The sequence below is a fragment of the Lynx rufus genome, unplaced genomic scaffold (genome assembly GCF_022079265.1).
Source record: "Lynx rufus isolate CCGP_SWC_20201006 ecotype Redwood Valley unplaced genomic scaffold, mLynRuf1.p SCAF_11, whole genome shotgun sequence".
Lineage (NCBI taxonomy): Eukaryota > Metazoa > Chordata > Mammalia > Carnivora > Felidae > Lynx > Lynx rufus.
In genome coordinates, this window is record NW_025814825.1 from 37,124,843 (window position 1) to 37,147,318 (window position 22,476).

The 22,476-nt window shown below is 44.2% G+C and overlaps 1 protein-coding gene across 1 annotated transcript in view; it reads right to left on the reverse strand.

The window, feature by feature from the left end:
- The window catches only part of PIK3AP1 (phosphoinositide-3-kinase adaptor protein 1), a 121,093-nt gene that overhangs the window by 32,785 nt on the left and 65,832 nt on the right, over nucleotides 1–22,476 (reverse strand). The window contains exons 7-9 of the mRNA XM_047073224.1: nucleotides 20,618–20,814; nucleotides 17,814–18,003; nucleotides 892–987 (exon numbers count right to left, since the gene is read on the reverse strand). Of these exons, the coding sequence (XP_046929180.1) occupies nucleotides 892–987; nucleotides 17,814–18,003; nucleotides 20,618–20,814 (483 nt within the window). The remainder of the gene's footprint in view (nucleotides 1–891; nucleotides 988–17,813; nucleotides 18,004–20,617; nucleotides 20,815–22,476) is intronic.

Here is a 22,476-nt window from a genome sequence, read left to right on the forward strand (position 1 = left end):
CAATAATAATAATAATGACAACCACAACAACAATCATCATAAACTTTTATCACTTGCTCTGTGCCCAGCCCTGCTCTGACGCCCACTGCACAATAACTCATTCAATTCTTCCAACATTCACCTGAGGAAGCGGAGACCAGAGGAGTTGAGAGCTTGTCCAGCTAAGTGAAGGAGGAACGAAATACAGATCATAGTTTATGTTCTTAACCATGATGCAACACAGGCTCAACTTAACGATGTTTGTGTGGGGCACCTGTGTGGCTCAGTCGGTTAAATGTCCAACTTTTGGCTCTGGTCATGATCTCACAGTTCGTGAGTTCGAGCCCCACATCAGGCTCTGTGCTGACAGCGGGAAGCCTGGAGCCTGCTTTGAGTTCTATGCCTCCCTCTCTCTCTGCCGCTCCCCCACCCCTGCTTACACTCTTTCTCTCTCTCTCAAAAATAAATAAACATTAAAAAACAAAGCAAAACAATGTTTGTGTATATTCCTCCATGTTCTCCTCCTTCACCAGAAAGTCATCTCTTGAGAACACTGGTCACATCTTATTTTTCTCCTTGTCCCCCAGCCCAACATCCAGAGTAGCACTTTGCTCATAGTCAGTAGTCAATAAACTTTGGTTAAATAAAAATAAACATATGCATTTAAAAACAGGTCTTGTTGAAGGCAGCTTGTTTAACCTGAATGAGTGACTCCAGTGGTGGGAACTTCTGGCCTACCTGTAACAGGCTGATGGGGGAGCTCACGGCGATGGAGTGCCTTTAATCATGCCATACACCAAGTATATGGCAGCCCATTCCTTTAATGGATCAATCATCATATGGAACCAGGGAACATCTTACATTTATTTTTCTTTCCCTCTTTTTGCTTCCCTGCTCACAGCTACAAATTACCTTCTAAAAACTTGCGGATCATAGAGTCCTTAGTAGCCCGAGGGAAACCATCTCCAGGGATTGGATTAGATGTACTGGCCTGAAGCATTTCAACATCTAGAAGAAAAGGAGACTAAGAGTTTATTTGTTGTTCTTCCACACAGGCAAGGAGACTTTACAGATGGATGTACAAGGTTTGAGGAATCAAGAGATCTTGAACCAAGAGAATCAAGAATTCATTAATTCATCTACTTTCCCACCCATGCATCCATGCTTCCATGGATTCAGGCATCCATCCACTCATCCAAGTATCTATCTACTTAATAAGGACCCCCTGTGGGGTACCTGGGTAGCTCAGTCAGTTAAGCATAAGCAGGTTAAGGGTCCGGCTCTTGATTTCAGCTCAGCAGGCAGCACAGAGCCTACTTGGGATTCTCTCTCTCCCTCTCTTTGCCCCTCCCCTGCTCACACACATGCTCACTCATATACTCTCTCTCTCTCAAATATAAATAAATAAACATAAAAAAAATAAGGACCCCCCCTGTAAGTGTGAGGTATGATAGAGGGCAACACTCAAAACTCTCAGGCCCTTTCCTGGACCACAGGACTCAAAAGGTATAGATATTATGCTTATTTGCATTTGAAATAATGGGTTTAATTTTTATTTTTTTTAATGTATATTTACTTTTGAGAGAGAGAGAGAGAGAGAGAGAGACAGAGGTCAAGCGACAGAGGGGCAGAGAGAGAGAGGAAGACATAAAATCCAAAGCAGGCTCTAGGCTCTGAGCTGTCAGCACAGAGCCCTTTGTGGGGCTCAAACCCACAAACCATGAGATCATGACCTGAGTGGAAGTTGGACGCTTAACTGACTGAGCCATCCAGGCACTCCAGGCTTAATTTTTAAATGTATAACCATAGCATTGTTTATGACAGCCAAAAAACAACTAGAAGCAAAAACAATAAAGAATAGATAAAACTGTGGTTTACTCAAACAATGGAACAGTATGTAACAGTTACAAAGAACATATTGGAGCCAGTTTTATCAATATAGTGCCACCTCAACAACATAATAGGACCAATTCAACAACTTAACAACAAGAACCCTAGTTCTAGGTTACTAATGGAATTATTTATAAGGAAGAAGCGTATTGACCTTTGTTTTTCACTTTTAAACATAAAGACCCATAAAGACCAAAACTGTGTGTGAAAACCATTCAGTTACCACAGCAGCTTCTAGTCTAACCCAAGTAAGCAACATATTACTTTACGACTCTGAAGTATGCTTTTGGGAGCAAAATTTCAGCCTTGTATTAAAAATAGAGCTTTGATATTATCAAGAGATTTCACTTAGTAATTCTTATCATACAATTATTGAGTACTTATTTGCTTAGGCAAAATACATAGTTTGAAGTTGAATAGTATACTTTGAGAAAAAGTGGCTTGAATTTAATCAATATACACACATATGCCATTTCCTTACTACTGTAATCTTTGGGGATCAGCTGAATACATTCTGGTGAGTTTGTATGAAGACTTCTATGCAACTAGAATATTCACTGAAAAAAGGTTATGGTCATGAAGTAACGATAAAGATGATAAACTTCATATGACATTACCCTAGTTTTGAAACAAAATATTTGTATATACATAGAAAAAAAGACTGGAAAGAAATACATGAAAATGCATATAGTGGCTATTTCTAAAGTAGTACAGATTATGAACATTTTATTTTCTATCTTATACTTTTCTTTGTCTTCCAAATTATCCCACAGTGACTTGTATGGCTTTCATGAAGGAGAAAAATCTTATTAACACTTTTTTTTTCAAAAGATCTAGGTATATATGATCAACTATGCACAATTAGATTTTCAAAGCAAAAATAATTTCAGGTTATTAAAAAATAAATTGTGGCTCACCTGTCAATTCCCAGATTACTTGATTTTTTTAAATACAAAAAAATGACTGATTTCAAACTTTGCAGGGACCAGATATTACATTATTACATAGCACAGCTCTTACTGGACCTTGTTTCAAACTTCAATAATCCTTTGACAACCAAAATATAAGTTTTGTGACCATAAACAAAAAAAAATTACATTGAATGAAAAAGTTGCAGACTTTTCAGTATTTTCAGTATTTTCGGTGGCCTATTGTGTATATAACGTTTTAAGGCCTATAAAACAACATCACATGCTGGGAAGTATAAATGTTGAATTCATGGTAATGGTTACTTCTGGAGAAGGAGGGAGGAAAATTGGATTCCAGAAGGGATTCATAGGGTGCTATAATATGTAATTAAAAAAAACCCTGAGACAATTAAAAAAGAAAGAAAAAAGAAATACATAGAAGTGTATTGATGAATCAGAATCTTTAACAAATACAACATTAAAAAAAATCAATATAGTATCAATTGCCCCAAAAAAGGGGAGAATAAGGTTCTATTTTTATATTTGCTTATATATGCAAAAAGAAGCATTGGACATAGATGTAGGAAATTAAAATCACTTGGACAAAAAAGATGAGGGACAGGAATGGAGAAAGATTTTTCACTGTTCACCCTTTTATAGTTTAGTTTTTAAGGCTATTGAAAAAAATAATATAAAGAAATACGGGGCTTGGATTATGTTTGTGTTACCTTAAATATTATCCAAAAAAGAAGAAAAACCAACTACTTTTTTCTGCCTTGTCAGTTTATTGTTTCCTTACACAGTGGAAACATTACACTGACCATAATATGCCTTGATACTCTAGTCCAAAGCCCTATGGTTCCAAATGAGGAATCTCTCCTGTCACCGCTGAATTCTATAAACTGCAGAGATTAGGGAGACTGAACTGATCCTGAAACATACCTAGAAGTGTTTTAATTTTAAAAATTAAATTTCTGAGGTGCCTGGGTGGCTCAGTCAGTTAAGCATCCGACTTTGACTCAGGTCGTGATCTGACAGCTTGTGAGTTCGAGCCCTGCACAGGGCTCTTTGCCGACAGCTCAGAGCCTGGAGCCTGCTTTGGATTCTGTGTCTCCCTCTATCTCTGCCCCTCCCGTGCTCACACTCTGTCTCTGTCCAATTTCACGTATCCAAATCCAAAAATTTCACGTATTTTTTTAAAATTCAAGACCAGAAAAATTCCACTTATTTGAGATTTCCTGTTCAATTCACTTAGCTGTGTTGTTTGTTGTTTTCTTTTTTAAGTTTATATATTTTAAGAGAGAGTGTGCGTGAGCAGGGAAGGAGCAGAGAGAGAGAGAGGGGGAGAGAGAGAATCCCAAGCAGGCTCTGCACAGTGCGGCGCCCAACATAGGGCTCAAACCCACAGAACTGCAAGATCATGACCTAAGCAAAATTCATGAGGCAGACACTCAACCAACTGAGCCACCCAGGTGCCCCTCACTTAGCTGTGGTTTTATGGAACACTTTCCCCATAGAGGTAGAAAATTGGAAAGAAAGGTGTTTTCTACAGGTGTGTGCCTTGCCAGGAGCAGGACCCTCCCCTATCTGATGAATACCCTGTATTAATCTCCCTCTAAACACCCACACCACAGACCTCACCCCCCACAAGCCACCTGACCCTGACCCAGCCAACTTTTGAAACCCCTCATTTAAACAACAGTAAAGCACAGAGGAATACACCCCAAAGTAAAGACTTGCTTGAATCAGACACCCCTAGAGATGAGGGGAGGGAGAAATTTCACAGGTCCGGTGCTATACCCTCCAGGAAATCACATCCCCCTCAGGTCCCAGCATCTCCAAGAAGCTGGGCAGAGCAGCGCCAGGAGGATTTCAATCACCAGTAACCAAATCTCCCAGGCAGGCAATGCCAGGGTGCAAGTTTCACAGTCAGTCACCCCTGTTGACAATGGTAAATGGGTCATAAAACAGCCTAGCTATTTTCACTAACAAAGGTCAATTTGAGAGAACTGATTTTCAGGTCCAAGAGGTAGATGCACAGTTAAAGAAGCTACAAAGAGTATTAGAAAAATAAAATGTGGAAGAAACAGGGAGCAGCAAGAGCGGCCCTGGCTGGCCCTGGTGTGCTAACATACTAAGAATGCAGGCAGCTGCCCCTGGTAACCAAGGGGGTCTTAATATGCTGTCTTAATATGCTGGGGTTTTGTGGGTTAAAGAATTAAAAAAAAAAAAAAAAGAATGAGCACTAGAAATAAGACATATCAATATCAGGATCCCTTGATACAATGCACTGAGGAGGACACAACACCATTTCTATGGTATTCTTGCCAAAAAGTTACCACCTCAGTCCAATCACAGAAAACATGACAAACCAAACTGAGGAGCAATCTATAAAATAACTGATCAGCGCTTAAGTCAAGGAATGACTGAGGGACTTTTACAAATTGGAAGAAACTATGGGGCACCTAGCTGGTTCAGTCAGTGGAGCATGCAACTTTTGATGTTGGGGTTGTGAATTTGAGCCCCGTGTTGGGTACAGAGATTACTTAAAAATAAAATCTTCAAAAAAAAATTGGAAGAGACTAGGGAGAAATAACTACATGCATTGTGGAATCCTCTGTAGGCTCAGCATCTAAGACCCCATCAGCATCTAGCATCCTACCGACAGGGGAAAAGCTGAACAAGGCCTAGAGGTCACTTGGTGGTATTGCACCAATGTTAATCTGGCTTTACTAACTATGCTTCAGTTGTACAAGACACTGATATCAAGGAAATCTGGATGAAAGGTATACAGGAGAACTAGCATTTTTGCAACTTTTCTCAGGTAGTTCAAAATGAAAAGTTTTTTTTAAAAAAAAAGGAGAAGGAGATGGAAGAGGGGAAAAGATTTGAAAAGCAGAGGAAGAAATGCAATGGGAAAATTACAGAAGCACAACCCCCAGGAATGACCTACACTGACCCTTCCCTGTCCCCCAATGCCACCAAATCACCTTCCAGTGACACCTGTGAGCCATACACATTGGGTATTATGACCAACATGGGGTTAAATGAGCCACCAATGACAAACATATCTTTTTACTTTGTAATCACGTCTTGACCAGATCTGCTAAATATCAGTCCTGTGGTTTCTTAGTAATTTCTCCTCCTTGAGCTGTCCCAGCATCAAAATGCATAAGTCCCAATTTTGATTCTTCTATTCCTGGCTGGAGGACTACAACACCCACGGGTCTGACACCAGACAGACTTCTTAGATCCACCTGATCGTTCAGGCTCACAAGATGACCATGGTCATTTATGCAGGATGGATGGTCTGTTCAGGAGAATGTAGGACACAGGCAAGGAGGACACTGCCAGGTGGCATCCTTCCTCAAGAGCAGTCTTTGTGCCAGTCCAGTAGCTCATGTGCAAGGAGACAAGACCCAGGTCAGGCAGGTGGAGGGCCCCCCCCATGGAGTGAAAAGCCTCATGGCCCACAGGAGCGGTATGTCTTGTGGCAACCCCTAAGGCATCCTTCCAGGGGTCCCCATGAGCATGTCAGAGTCACTGCTCTCAGGGAAGCCCAGAGTGTGCTGCCCCTTTCGGGTACTTATAGTCCACATATAGCTCCTCCCAGTTCCAGATCCAATTTACCAACCAATCAGGGGTCATTTTTATCATAGGCGTATGTTGCCTAGAAACATAGTTGACATTTGACTCTTATCAGGTTACCAAGGTAACAGCTGGGAAGTCAACCGAAGGTCAAATTCTCTAGCAGAAGGGGAAATGATAGCTGTTACATTAACTTCACTCACAATTATCTTGGGTCAAGTTGTTTGAATCCTCTCAGCTTCTCTTTACTTGTCTGTAACATGGTGATGGTAGCAGGATGTATCTCATAGGTTTGCCATGAGAATTAAATAAGAAGCTGGCCAACTGCTTAGCAGAGTGCCTAGCTCAGAGAAAGTGCTAAATAATGCTAATTGCTATTACTATTAGTATTACTGTTACTAGGACTATCATTACTGTGGTCTTTATTATTAAATTCTATATCCAGGCTAATGTCCTAAGCAGAGACCAGTTTTTTAAAAAGAACTCAATTTAGGGGCGCCTGGGTGGCTCAGTCGGTTAAGCATCCGACTTTGGTTCAGGTCATGATCTCATGGTTTATGAGTTCGAGCCCCGCGTCGGGCTCTGAGCTGACAGCTCAGAGCCTGGAGCCTGCTTCCGATTCTGTGTCTCCCTCTCTCTCTGCCCCTTCCCCCTCACACTCTGTCTCTCTCTCCTTCAAAAATAAACATCAAAAAAAAAATTAAAAAGAACTCAATTTAATTGAGGGGACATTTAGGGGACAATCGTAAGTCAGAGAAAGGCTGCCACTGAAGCCAGGCAAGCAACAGAGGCGAGGACACCAGTCACTGAGCGACCAGTGCAGGTGGACATCATGGTCGAAGGTGGCAGTTACCTGCGTGGACTTTGGTATCCTGGAGAACTGGGTTCAAGCCCTGGCTCTGACTCTGACTGGCTCTATGTCCTTGGGAAAGACACCTGATATCACTAAGCTTGTATATCTCCATTTATAAAGTGGAGATAAATAAGAAAACTGTAGGGGCCAATGGAGACAATGCTTATAAAATGTTTAGCAATAGTGCCCAGCACTAATATTAATAGATACTATTATTATATTGAAGCAACCTAGATAGTGTATTCATATTTTATTGTGCTGTAAAAAATTATCCCAAACTTAGTGGCTAAAAACAACATAAATTTATTGCCTTATAGTTCTGTAGTTTGAAAATCTGAAAAGAGTCTCACTGGGCTAAAAATTTTGAGAGGACTGCCTTCTTTTCCAGGAGCTCTAGGGGAGGATCTGTCTCTTTGCCCTTTCCAAATTCTAGATGCTACGTGCATTCCTTGGCACTAAGCTCTCTTCCTCTATATTTGAGGCCAGCAATGTCAGGCAGTGAACTTAGCTGAATTGAGTCCTTCTCATGGAGCCATCTCTGGTCTGTTTTCTGATTCTTTCTTCTACTTTTTAAAAAAAAAAAATGTTTAATGTTTATTTATTTCTGAGAGAGAGAGACACACACACACAGAGTGTGAGCAGGGGAGGGGCAAAGAGAGACAGGGAGACACAGAATCTGAAGCAGGCTCCAGCCTCTGAGCTATCAGCACAGAGCCCAATGCGGGGCTTGAACTCACGAGCCATGAGATCATGACCTGAGCTGAAGTCGGATGCTTAACCGACTGAGCCACCCGGGCGCTCCTCTTTCTTCTACTTTTAAGGATCCACCCCAATAATCCAGGACATTAGCAACCTTAATTCCATCTACAACTTTCATTCTCCTTTGCCAGATCGTCTAGCCCATTCACAGATTTAGGGGCTCTATTCTGCCTCCTACAGATGGAAGCAAGCATCAGCACAGTCAGCCTGTCTCAAACTTCCTCCCCATACTGGGCTGACAGGGGCAGTAAGGCTCAGGGATCAGGGCCCATGCAAGCAAGTCCATCGTGTCCACACTGGACCCAGCAGCCCTGGCGTGATGGAGGCAGTGCACACTACCGTAAGCGAAGTTACCCAAAAATGACTTTCTTTCCATTTATATTTGAAGCAAAATGATTCTTTTTATATGTAATTGAGCATATGTGGTTTTCAATTAGACCAAGAACAGCAAATATATACATCGGCCCCCGTGTCCCTATTCTGTACTCAAGGCAAACATCACTAGTTAGTCATAGCATTCTTTGTGGTCTCAGAATCCTCAACATAGCCCCCTCAGGCACTCAGTACCAACTAACTGACACTGGCATATGAAATGATTTTTCAAACACTATTTGCCCTATCTGTATTAGGCAGTAAGTCTTAGTAGTAACGATTACTACCTTCCTAATGATAAAAAAAAAAGTGTCCAATTGTTTGGAGTTCATAAGTAAAAAGATCCTCTCAGACTCTAAATTTCCCAACCCCATGTGTGCATACAACTCAGGTATACAGTGAGCACCACATGAGTGGCTGAAACACATAGAAAATTCTGGAGGTGAAGGCAGTGTGCTTGCAGACAAAGGACATTTTGTAAAGAAAAGCAGAACAACAAATCCCTGCATTCCTGGATGCTCAGTGTTTGTACTTCAGATTCTAAGCACTTAACCTTCACCACGTGTCAGTTAAAAATAAACTAAAAAGCCCTGAAACCTGCGGGTCTAAGGAGAAAGTGCAAAGTGCTTTCATTTCAGCAGAGACAAAAAAGAAAAAAACATAAAACAAGGAGACTCAGGGGCCACAGTCCTCAGGGAAGAGCCAGCTGTAGAGTTACACTGTACTTCATTTAGGGAATCAATCAGAAAGAACCCATTCCTGGGAAGAAAGAAGCTTGAACAGATGAGAGAAAGCCTAGGCAGGCACTTAATTAAGGAATGAGTCAAGAAAAATAATGAATTTTCAAAGAAGCCCATACGATACTCCTCAGGGGACATAAATCTAGATCGCTTAGCTGCAGTGGAAACTCTATCCAGATTATGTGTTGTTAATTTAATATAAAACCTAATCTGAGAATCTAATACAGTAAAATGTCAGATACTAAGAGGCTATTCTTCTGGAAAGGCTCTCAAACCCTGAAAGCGGTCCAAAAGTAATTTTTTTTTTTCTCCAGCAAGTATTCTTATAGCCAAAACAGACCCTTAGAGCAAGGAGCAGCGTGGTAAAGCATCTGATGACCTGAAGCCCGGTGGGCTCCGTATGCACTCAGGTGGGATCAAGTGCTTTCATTGGCCATGTCTGTAGGGCGGTCCAATCTCCCCATACCCTAATGGAGAAGTGATGGAAAGGAGGGAGACACACACACACACACACACACACACACACACACACACACACTGAGAGAGAGACAGAGAAAAGGGAAATGGCAATCTGAAATTACAGCAGCTAAGGAGAGGCGGGCAATGAAACGAAGGGGCTGGGGCACCTGGGTGGCTTGGTCGGTTGAGCATCCGACTCTTGATTTCAGCTCAGGTCATGATCTCACGGCTCAGGAGTTCGAGCCCTGCACTGGCTCTGCGCTGGTGGCGTGGAGTCTGCTTGGGATTCTCTCTCTCCTTCTCTCTCTCTATCCCTCCCCCACTCGTTCTTTCTCTCTCAAAATAGATAAATAAACATTAAAGAAAAGAAAATGAAGGGGCTAAGGATGCAAGGGTTAGGCAGCAACAAGTCTCACGGATTTCTTATGCAGACAAGGGCCTCCTTGCAGCACTCCTGGCCAGCACACAGACCCTCTGCAGGGCAAGAATCAGTCTACGAGATGAGTTCACAGTGGGATGCGGTGGGTACCACACGCCCTCCTCCCCTCATTCTCCACATCCATAGCTGCCCTCTTCGGGCACCGTGTCCTTTTCCTCCATGGCACTGTCACGGTTTTGTAGTTATATATTTAGTTATGTGGCATTTTTATTTAATATTCAGCTCTCTTGCTAGAAGGAGGGCTCTGGGAGGCAGAGATCATGCCGTCTTGTTTATTGACTCTCTGCCATCTGACACGGTGACTTAATCACATGAGAGGTTTGATTAATATTGTTGAATGAAGGAATGTGTGAATGGACAAATTAATGAGGCATAAACACATGAATATGAACACGAAGGTATCTGGGCTTTGTGAAGGAATCTGGGCATTTTCCACGCTGAGAAAAGAGAAGGGCGATCCAGGCAGCAGGAACCGCATGAGCTAACGTAGAGGAGACAAGAAAAGAAAGGCAGCCCCGAGTGCCGGAGGAGTCACTACTGCCGGAGACATCCGCGCTTGGGGACGTCTAATAGATGTGTCGCTAGCACCTATCAGGAAAGGTCTTTGCACTGGAATGTCAACCACTCCACCCCACCAAATCCGGGATGACTTTCTATTTTCTGGTACTCTCAAATTCAAGAAATAGTTGAGCACCTATTGTGCACATCATTATGGATGACACATGCTTCCTAAACTGAGGTAGGAGCAGGTCACCAGAGAAGCATATACACAAACCAGGGTGCAGAACGATGTGGTTGCAGTGGCCCCAGGAGAGTGTGAACCACGGCTATACAGGTCCAGAGGGGAGCAAGGTCACTGCTGGTGGTGGGGATTTTTATCTTCTTTGCTTTTAAAAGTCTCAATCCACATGCTTTCACTAAGTGCCTACATCCCCGACACAGTTCCTGTACATCTGGAGGAACCAAAAGCCACAGAAGTCAGGAAGTGCCTTGAGCCTCCCTTTGCCCCACTGGGTCACTTTCAGCCCTCGACAGCACAGCACCAGCCCTGCCCAGAATGAGCTTCTTGCTGGTAAGGCCCCATGACTTACCCTAGCCCCACTGCCCACAAGGCATTTCTTGGCTCCCAGCCAGTCGTTCCTAGATGGATTAACAGGAGGATGGCAGTCTCAGTAAAGTCAGGAAGGAAGACTCCTGAGAGAAAAAGGTGCAGGGAGGAGAGGCAGCATGTTCCAGAAGCAAATCGGTAACTTAACAGCTTTGCTTACAAATGGTCCTTCAGCTGGGCTCAGAGCTTCCCTGCCTGGGCTGCAAGGCCCCGGCTCGGAGGGGACCCAGATCACAGACAGGGTCACAGATGGAGGTGACCTGTACAAACATGCCAGCTAGCAAGGAGGTTGCTAAGGGAAGGCAGCAAGTTAGCTGGGGTTGAGTCCGCTCTGCACCATACACAAATTTGAGCCACAGAGCCGGGCAGAGGGAGCAGAGGCACGAGAGAAGAGTGTAACACAGGAGTCACCTGAAGCAGAACAGCCTTCTAGAAGGGATTACAGACTCATATGAGTTTATAGTTTCCACTCTCAAGATATTTGCCTTTCTCTTTTGGCTCTTTTCTCCTAATAGAAGACGAGTCTCTGAGATTTTTCTTTTTAACATGTACTTTTTTCTAATTTTTAAATTAAAAACATTTTTTTAAATGTTTTTTTTTGAGAGAGAGAGAGAGAGAGCGAGCAGGGGAGGGGCAGAGACAGAGGAAGACAGAGGATCCAAAGCAGGCTCTGCGCTGACAGCAGAAAGCCCAATGCGGGGCTTGAATTCACAAACCGTGAGATCATGACCTGAGCTGAAGTTGGATGCTTAACCACTGACTGAGCCACCAAGGCGTCTGAGCCTCTGAGACTTTTTTTTTTTTTAATTTTTTTTTTTCAACTTTATTTATTTTTGGGACAGAGAGAGACAGAGCATGAACGGGGGAGGGGCAGAGAGAGAGGGAGACACAGAATCGGAAACAGGCTCCAGGCTCCGAGCCATCAGCCCAGAGCCTGACGCGGGGCTCGAACTCACGGACCGCGAGATCGTGACCTGGCTGAAGTCGGACGCTTAACCGACTGCGCCACCCAGGCGCCCCAGAGCCTCTGAGACTTTTAAGCAGAGTTAAATCCACAAGCAGATCATGTTGGAAACAAATGGACAAGGCCTCTCAGGAATGGCTCCCAAAGCTTTAGAACCCAGAGTCTCAGGGAGGTGACCAGTCCCTGGGAGAGGCTTTCCATATGAAATGTATTACCTAAGTCAGAGCAACACTAGGACTACAGTGTCATTCTCTGAAGGCAAGGACAGCGGCAAAAGAACTGAGAAGAAGATTGGGTGATAGAGAAAACACCCAAGAGAGATGTGCCTTCATTTCTATTTAGTGTTTGCATAAGCTTACCCTTAATAGAAATATTCATTTCTTATATGGTAAAGTTAGGAAACTGATGGTTTAATTCTGTCTCGAACAAAAAATTCTCAGGAGTATTGGGAGCAAAGTTGAATATCTGATATCAAAGGCATGCAGTTACCACCTGGTGGCAGCATAGCTAAACCAAAGACCATGAGAGTGAGGGGTGTGAGTGTGTGTGTGAGCGCGCGTGTACACCCAGGCAATTCCAGGGAAGGAGAGTCAGGAGTGGAATCATAAAATCTCAGGGTCAGAAGCCAACATCACTCCCCTGCCCCACTTCATTCAACACGGCGAGTCTCCCTCACAAACTTCCTACTTAGTGGTTGTTTGGGTTCCTTTTGGAGAAGGGGACCTCATTACTATCCCTTTTCCAAAACTCAAGTCAGAAAGAGGCAGATTTGTCCCAACACCGTTGATGACCTCCAAAGAAAGCCTTCACTCCATATTGCTTGTCCTGTGACTGAATGAACACAGCCCACAGTCCTTAATACATTCACTTTCAGCTTCTAGGGTTGAATGGTAACAAAGGTGGGGCACTGATAAACTCGGCTACTTAGACATTTAGAAACCGCTCCATGTCCCTTCTGTCTCAGTGTCCCTTCTGGGGCTGGCAAATGCAGATCCTAGAAGAAGGGCAGGCCAGGAGAGTCCTCTATCCCAGTTGGGGGGCAGACAGACTTGCCACCGGGAATGTACTGACCCAGAGTCCTGACCCAGTTCTCCCTCCACGGGATTTAAGTAGGCTACTAAATCTCGGAGCCTCAGTTTTCTCCCCTGTGAAATGGAGGTAATTCTATCCACGAAGCCCAAGGACGATGGGACGAAATAACAGATGAGATAAAAGCAGTCTGTTTGCCTGAAAGGGCTGTCGGATGGTACACCTTATCACTGTGCTGGGTGCTATTGCAAATACGCATGTTAGATTTATGTTTGTCCTGCTTGTTTATGAACTAACCCGCTTTCTCTTCTAGCAAGTCACTGGTAATAAATGAATGGTTTCTTCCCGGTGCGGCTCCTTGTGGGCCAGCAGGTAAGTGGTCCTTCTCAAAATTAAACCACAAAGACAGAAACACAAACCAAATCATGTCTAGAATCAGAAAATTCAGAGCTTATGTGATCTAGCAAATGAAAAATACAGTGGGTTTCCTTTCCCCACCCACAAAGCAGCCAAATTCTACAGCCAGCCTATTGTATTAGTGGCCTCCTTCTACCTCCAGGGCAACCAGAATCCCCCTGACCCACGTAACTTTACAAGTGGCCAAGGGCCACAAAGCAGACTAGCCCCAGAGCACTCCGCTGCCTTGGGCAGTGCTGGAGAGGTTCACTGTTCCTGCTGTGGCTGCCTTTAGCATCCCCTGCAGCTTTCTGCTAGTGTGAGATTTCTTGTGTTGGAGCATCCAGGGGGATAACAGGTGTTAAGGCTCTCTGTCAACACTAAACTGCTAGTTAAGTGGGGGACTCGTTAACTGTTCAATTGCCCCGTAACAAGGACACAGGCAGACATGATATACACAATCTCTGGCTTCCCAAGTAGGTATTGGTTTTCCTCCAAATGTTCTGTGTGAATGGGTCTCTGTTCCATACTGGAAAGGACTGTGTGTTGGCCCCTCTTGTCTCCCCAACACCCAGAAGAAGAGGCAAGTAGCTAAAACATGTTCCAGTAGATGTTCCAGAAATGCTTGTGGTGGCCATGGAGAGACAGATGGATGTACATGTGCAGAGGGTACCAGAGGCTGTTTGGTGAGCTGACATTGGGGCAATGGCTGTAGCTGCTAGATGGCTTCTTTAGAAGAAACTAGGACTAAAATTTATGGCATTAGATGGAAAATTCAGACAGAAAATAAAGACTAGAATCCTAGAGACAGACTTGAGCTCAAATGTGAGTTCTATCACTTATTAGCTGTGAGACTTTGGGAAAGTTGCTTAACCTCTCTGAGCTCAGTTTTCTCATTTGTAAAGTGCAAGTTAATCAAAACATCCTTATGCGGCTTTAAGGATTCAGTGAGATAGAGGATGTGGATGTGGGGGTGATGCCTTCTCTCCTCGCCCCTCTGCTGGGTCATGGCTCATTCGGCAAGAGCTTCTATCAGCACTTCCAGGCCTCCCAGTTAGGTGTAGGAAGGGAGCTTCTACCCAGCTTTCCCTCATTCTTGCTGCACCCCACAAGGGGCAGCCATTCTAACTACCAAGCACCTAGTTAACGACTGGACCACAGCTTCCAGGTGCTGGGGGTGCCTTGTCAAAGGCCCTGCTGGCATCAGGGTCTGCCTCTGGCCACCGACCTGCCCACATCCCCTACTCTAAGGCACCTTCTTGGCACCCGCTTTTCTGTTCATGGGTGGGAAACTCAGGGTCACTTCCCCGTGTGCCAAGAGCTTTTCTGTCTTCTTCTCAGACTAAAGGTTGGCAATAGTCGATCTAGCCCATTCCAGAAGCCCTCCATCAATAAAGCTGATACACTGATAGGAATTTGTTCTGCCTTTCTTTCTTTCTTTTTTTAAGTTTATTTATTTTGAGAGAGATTAAAAAAAACAACAAAAAACAAACAAACAAAAAAAAAAAAACGTGTGTGTGCACGGAAGCAGGGGAGGGGCAGAGAGAGAGGGGGAGAGAGAGAATCCCAAGCAGGTTCTGCAGAACCCAACATGGAACTTGACCCACACACCATGAGATCATGACCTGAGCCAAAATCAAGAGTCGGTCACTTAACCAACTGAGCCACCCAGGTGCTCCTTGCCTTTCTTGACTCTATTAAATAGACCAGAGGGAGGGAAGGTAAGCTTTAGGCAGTGTTTCAGAGTGCTTAGCCTTTGATAGCAAATGGTAGTAACATATTAAGAAAGCTCGTTGAGGTCCCCTTGCATGTTGTCCTGCTTCAATACTGCTTTGAAGTCCAGGGCTGGGGCGCCTGGGTGGCTCAGTTGGTTGAGTGTCCGACTTTAGCTCATCAGTCCATGAATTCAAGTCCCATGTCAGGCCCTGTGCTGACAGCTCGGAGCCTGGAGCCTGCTTCGAATTCTGTGTCTCCCTTTCTCTCTCTCTCTGCCCCTCCCCTGCTCATACTCTGTCTCTCTCATCCTCAAAAATGAATAAATGTGAAAAAAAAATACTGCTTTGAAGTCCAACATTATTTAGACCAGTGAGTCTCAAGGGCAGCAACACTGCCCTCTAGGGGAGGTTTGGAAAATCTAAGAGGGGGTTTTAGGTTGTCATCATGATGCAGGGACACTATATTAGTGCCCCTTATCCTCAGAGATACCTTCCAAGAAGCAGATACCTGAAACCACAGATAGTACCAAACCCTATGTGTGTGTGTGTGTGTGTGTGTGTGTGTGTGTGTGTGTGTACACAGTATACTTTCCCTACATACACACATACCTATAATAAAGTTCAACTTATCAATTATAGTAAGAGATTAACAACTATAACTAGTAATAAAAGAGAACAATTGTAACAATATAGCATAATAAAAGTTAGGTGAACATGGTTTCTCTCTCCCTCAAAATATTTTATGGAACGAACCCTTCTGGTGATGACAGCAGATGATAAAACACTACTTGATAAGATAAATAACATACACACTGACGTAGCATTAGGCTACCATCTACCTTCTGAGCCTATGTCAGAAGGAGGATCATCTGCTTCTGGGCCACAGCTGCTCATGGGAAACCGGGGAAAGTGAAATAAGTGAAATATCAGATAAGGGGGGACTACTGTACTGGAATTTAGCAGAAGGGAGAAAGACATAGACACCCTGCAGTGTACAGGGCTGTCATGGGCAATGGAGTGATTTGTGCCCCTCATGACTTCTAAATATTTCACTAGACACACATATAGGTTAAAAAAAAAACCTGCTTATGACATGTATTTACACATATATGTGCATTTGTACATATCTATTTATTTATGTGTGTATATTTCTCAATTTAATATCAGCAGGTACAAAGAAAATATAGACAAGTATCCCAAACTATTAGGAGTGCTTGGGGTAGAGTCATATGGACTTTTAATAACTCAGTTATACATCTTTATTTTGTTTCAAATTTTATAAGAATGTATTACCGTTGTTACTGGGAAAAAAAATTAAGGTAACCAAAAACTAGGCAAAATTTGTTAAGCAACTTACAGGAAAAATCCTGTCCTAAAGATATTTTAGAAATAAGTTTATTATATATTAATCCATTAAAGTTGGGTTAACAAAAAAATCTGCTTATAATTTTCTGAGCCTGGAAACTAACCCCATATCGGGCTCTGTGCTGACAGCTCAGAGCCTGGAGCCTGCTCTGGATTCTGTGTGTGTGTGTGTGTGTGTGTGTGTGTCTCTCTCTCTCTCTCTCTCTCTGACCCTCCCCTGCTCGTGCTCTGTCTCTCTCTCTCTCTCTCTCAAAAAATAAAATAAAATGTTAAAAAAAAAAGTAAAAAATAAATAAATACAACTTGTATTTCTGCATGGTTTTGATATGTACTGAATTTTCCAGGAATTCAATTACTATGAAAATGGAAAGGAGAGTGTGAAAAATCATTTACCACTTAGGAAAATCCATTGCTGCCAGTATCCAAGTCTCCAATACAACAGACACGTATCGGTCGGTCAGCATGTGAGGCCATGACATTGGTAGTGATTCTGAGTGTAGATGCCTGCATCTATTTCATTATGTCCTCATGTGCAGGCATACTGAGCTGTTCCTTTCCTTTTACTTCTCTTTTATATTTCATTTAGGGCATATATTTGATTTCTAAATTTTCATATGTAATGGGGCGCCTGAGGGGCTCAGTCAGTTAAGCATCCGACTGTTGGTTTCAGCTCAGGTCACGATCTCATGGTTTGTGGAATCGAGCCCCATGTCGGGCTCTGCACGGACTCTACAGAGCCTGTTTGGAATTTTCTCTCTCCCTCTCTCTCTGCCCCTCACTCATGCGGGCACATGTGCTTGCTCCCTAAATAAATAAATAAATAAACTAAAAAAATTTCTTTTAATTTTCATATGTAGGTAGATTATATTGTATATGAGTGGCATGTCAAGGTACTAAAGGGAAGCATTATGAAATGTTATAAGAAGGGCCCGTTGGGACTGATAGGGTTGAGAGCCACTGATTGAGCCTCTCAGATCACAAGACGATGCCTCCATCAATTCTGACCTCCAGGCACTTGCCTACACTTTTCAGTCACTCAGCAGTCACAGTGGAGGAAGTCTGGAGAAGGACTATGCTTGTCACAGCACATGATGACAAGATCTAACTTGTGTAAAACAGGATCTTCATCTCTCTGGGGCAGAGTGGGGGTAGGCGAGGGACTTCCCCCCACCCCCACCACCACACACCAGAGTGAAGAAAGCCGTGTGTCAGCAGAAGGATGGAAGCAGAACTGGGCTGTGCTACTTACAGAGGTCTTCGGTGGCAGCTGGGACAAAGGCAGCCATGGACTCATATAGCTCCTCGTCACAGCCGGGGTTGAGGGAGCACTTCATGAGCAGGTCTGTGGACAGGTGGGCCATGGACTCATACACGGCGTCAGCCTCCTCCCCTTGCATCAGTTCCTCTTTAATGTGACTCTTCAGCATGTCCACAGTTTCCTGAAAGAGAAGACGGGAGTCACGGGAACCCTGAGATGGCCTGGCCCTCTGGGGACAGTTAGGCCCTCAGGGGCTCGTGACAGGCAGAGTAAAGGTGCACATGGGTCAGGGCTCAGCTGTGTGTCTGTCTGTATTTCCCACCAGCCTGAAAGCTCGTGGAGGCCAGGCTCCAAGCCTTCTTCTGTTTGTTTTATATTTTTTGTTTTAATCTTTCTATCTTCTCCCAACATGAAGCAGAGTCATGCACACAAGAGACTGTCATTAAGCATCCGATGAGATGCATGTATCCACAGGATACAAATTAAAGACTTTCTCGTGAGCACCTATTACGGGTCAGGTATGATGCTGGGTGTTTGCCTATACATACCGTCATGCCATCCCTTCCACAACGGCTTGAGAAACTTGTAATATTCCCTAGTTCAGAGATGAGAAAAACACAGCTCAGAAAAACCTAGTGCCTTACTCAGGGCTGTGCAATCCTACCTTCTGACCTTTCTACTACACCCTGGTTTCTACTTAGGGAAACAAGTGACACCCAAGGGTATCACCCTTGCTGAACAGCCAGATGGAAATCCAAATGGGCTAAGCAGGGCTGCAGCTAAGATGTCCTTGAGCTAGCGTGCAGTCAGACGTCCCTCAGATGCTCGGGGCCTCGTCCCTGTCCCTTCTAGCAGGCTGCTCTGAGGTACCTCCCTTGGTTTTCTACCCTGTGTGCCCGAGACAAGAGGTGGTCTTGGATGAAGTGCCCTGCAGTCGGACAGGCGGCCCTTGTCATTCTGCCTGTAGATGGTGGTGAAGCCGGAAAACTGGCTTCCCTGAAACCTCCACACAACTTTCCTGGTAAGAAACTTTGATGTTTCACAATCCTATTTCAGCACCAACCCGCAAAAATCCTCGTTTTCATCATCACTACCCCAAGAGAGCTAATCTGCTATTGACACAATGTGTTCGTTTCCTGATGAGACCTGAGGAGTAGCCCAGGTGACAGTTGGGAAGTGGTAGAGACTCAAGGTCTGGCATTTGGTTTTGATGTGGTGGAAAGAGGAAACAGGACAGTTCTTAGAGGTCATAATCAACACGCGGAGGCAACCTCTTGGTAGCAATGCTGAAGATGCATCGGCTGAAGGTGATTTTTGGTCGGAGAGCTAAGATTGGAGAAATGTGAATCAGATGAATTTCAGTGCGAACTGAAAAGGCATCTCGAAACTTCCCTGTTACACAGACTAGAATAACAAGCCCCGGAATTAGCATCAAACTAGGTTTGCATCCCATCTCCACCCTTACTAGAGTGTGACCCTCGCACAATTACTCTGCCTTGCTAAGCCCTTCTCCTCATTTATTAAAGAGAGATAACAATACTGCCAACTTCAAAGGATTGTGGTGATGATTAAATGAAACACTGCCTTTTGCCAATCAAATAAATTCAATAAACAGTAGTTATGACTATGAACACAGTATGTCCCCAATAAAAACTGTTGGCATGGAAATGAAACCCTGCATTTGATACATTTGTGACTTCAAAGGAAAGCCAAGTAAACACCTTTTAGCCTTATTTATGTAGACCGCGCCCCAAATGGGCACTCATGCTATTCCACTCATTCAACGTACTTAATCACTCCCAAACTGTGGAGAGCCCCCATACATGCCTCAGTGAGTCACTGACCTGAAAACTGTCAAATACTGAGCACAGAATTAAGTTTCTGGGGAGGTGTAGGCTCACCTCTGTATGGAGATAGAGAGTAAGACTAGATTGTCTTTGTTGTTCCTTTTGAGGTCACAGCCCCACAAGAGAGGCTGAGAGTCCCAGCTGTGACTCATGAAGATGAAGGAAAATCAGAAAAGGGTCCAGTCAGGAAAGGTAGGGGCCTCCAAGACAAGAGAAGCAATATTGGGGCATGGAATAAGGCCCAGGCATGGATGAGATTACACTCAAAGAAGGACCCAGAAGTCAGTGATCAAGGAGGACCTGGGGGTCTAAAACCAGATGAGCAAATAAACGGGGCCTCTGTCTCTTAGACACACAGAGGCTCAGAAAGAGAGACAGGCCATTGGCATAAGGTGGGTCGTCACAGGTGGCCTCCCCAAAGCATCAATTGCAGAGCTTTGTTGTGGTCTCTGCTAAGGAAGAAACCAATCCTAACAGTTCACAGTGGGACCTGACAGTGGGAGAGGCAGCTGGGAGCATCCCATCAAAGTGCCTTGGAGGTGGAAGAAGAGGGATCAGCATCAACCTCTAGCAGATTCACTCTCTGAATGTCTCTGTAAATTCTTTGAGGGTAGACCTCAGTGCTTTACATACATTATTTCCTTTTATCCTGAAAACAACCCTATGAGTAGGACTGGTGTTACCTTCCTTCTGCATCTTAGGACACTAAAAGAGAGAGTATACATGATCTGTCCATGTCATCCACTGTGGCTGACAAGTGTTGGCACAGGAATGTGGACTCAGGTCCATATGACTCCAGGGCTCAGTTCCACACACACTGGCCCCGCCAGAGAAGAGGCACATGAGCCCCTGCTAGAGATGAAATCCAACCATGTCTCGAGTGCAAAGGCAGTCCTTGGACCACACAGTCCATTTCCATTCCTGGGGCCTCCCCCACCTTGACCTTACCACATACTCATCGATGAACTGCCGCAGGTCTCTGAAGCCATGTTTCTCAGCAATGGTGTTGGGGTAGTGGCCATGCTTGTTTGCCACACTGTACGCCTGTAGGGCTCCTGGGCAGGTGAGCAACAAGGCAGTAAGGTTCTTCAGTCCATACTTCGCAGCAAAATGCAACAAGGTGGGCAGCTCCTCGTCCCTCTGATCTGAATAATTGTTAAGGAAAACAATGGACAAATGAAAATGAAGGCAGAGGCACCCTTATTCATAGACACAAAGCTGGCAAGCCTACCATGGCATCCAGCAGGCACTCAATCAATAGTTCTCGGCTGACTGACCTAACATCTGGCAGCTTCCTTTGAGGTACCACTGAAGATTATATGCCCTCAGATGACAGAAGAAACATGTTAATTAATTTGCAAATCTAACAGTTAATATCCTACCTTTTTTCTCTAAAAGGATCAAAGAATCCTGAAAAATAATACTAATTCAAAATATGCTGATCTTCTAAAGGCTTAAGCAGCAGCCGCAAAGTACAACGGGAATCAGGTTTTGACCTTCTCTGCAAATTTCATAGCACTTTAACACGATTTCTTCGTGCTGATTAAAAAAGAGAAGTCCATCTTCTTAGCTCTTACTCCAAATTTCATAAAGTATGCCAAGTAATCCTACGTATGTTAATTAGCCTTTCCATGGCCCTTAGTTTTGAATGAGGAGATATTCCCAAACTATCTCAAAAGGGCTGAGAGGATTAATAAGATGGTATTCAGTGAGTTCTTTGTTTAGGACAGGTTTTGAATGTTGGTATTAATACACCTGAACTGCAGGATGTCCATTAACCCTCTGATTCATGGGAAACAAAGTATTCCTGTAGGTCACTGGATCCCCATGACCCCCTCCACCTACTAATATCTGGATGCAGCAAGTTAAACTCTACCAAGAAAATAGACAGTTTGTGTTGTGGAGTTGGGGACCAATCTTTCTTTTGTTTGTTTTCATAAAAATTGATTTTTTTTTCTCTCAATGTTTATTTCTTTTTGAAAGACAGAGAGACACAGAGTGTGAGCAGGGGCAGGGGAGGGGCAGAGAGAGAGGGATACACAGAATCTGAAGTGGACTCCAGGCCCCGTGGTATCAGCACAGAGCCCAATGCAGGGCTTGAACTCACGAACCGTGAGATCAAGACCTGAGCCAAAGTCAGACACTCAACCAACTGAGCCACCCAGGCACCCCATAAAAATTGATTTCTAAACCCAATAGTGATAGATAGATAGATAGATAGATAGATAGACAGACAGATAGACAGAAAGAAGGGTGGGACACAGGTAGAGGGTAACTGGGTTCTACTGGGCCATGTGATGGAAGAGTGGTGTCCACAGAAGCACCCTAACAGGCACCCTGTCCAGCTGGCCAGTGACCATCGCCACACAAGCAGTTCATGTCACACGTGCACACAAGACTGTTCCTCCCTCACTGAACAAATGTTTTGAGCCTTTAATTAGCCACCCAGGCACTGCCTCTGCCCTCACTGAGCTGACAGCCTAGCAGAGAAGACAGACACAGCTGAGGAGAACTAGCACAGAGGACAGCTGACATGCCAGGGGAGCCCCTGGCACCTAGATGGAACACCCTGCCAAAGGTTCAGGAAGGTCTTCCTGAGGAAGTGCTACCTAAGCCGCTGCAGGGGGGTGAACAGAGGGCCACCAGGTGAACGGTAACCAATGAGGAGAGGAAGAAACTGTATTCCCATAAGTTGAGTTGGCAAGAGGCAGGGCAGAATTTTCATCAGGTGAAAGAAGCTCATACTTTCCGTAGAGCAGAGCCAAGGGATAGAGTGGAGAGAGATAAGGGCAGAAATGCAGCAGGAA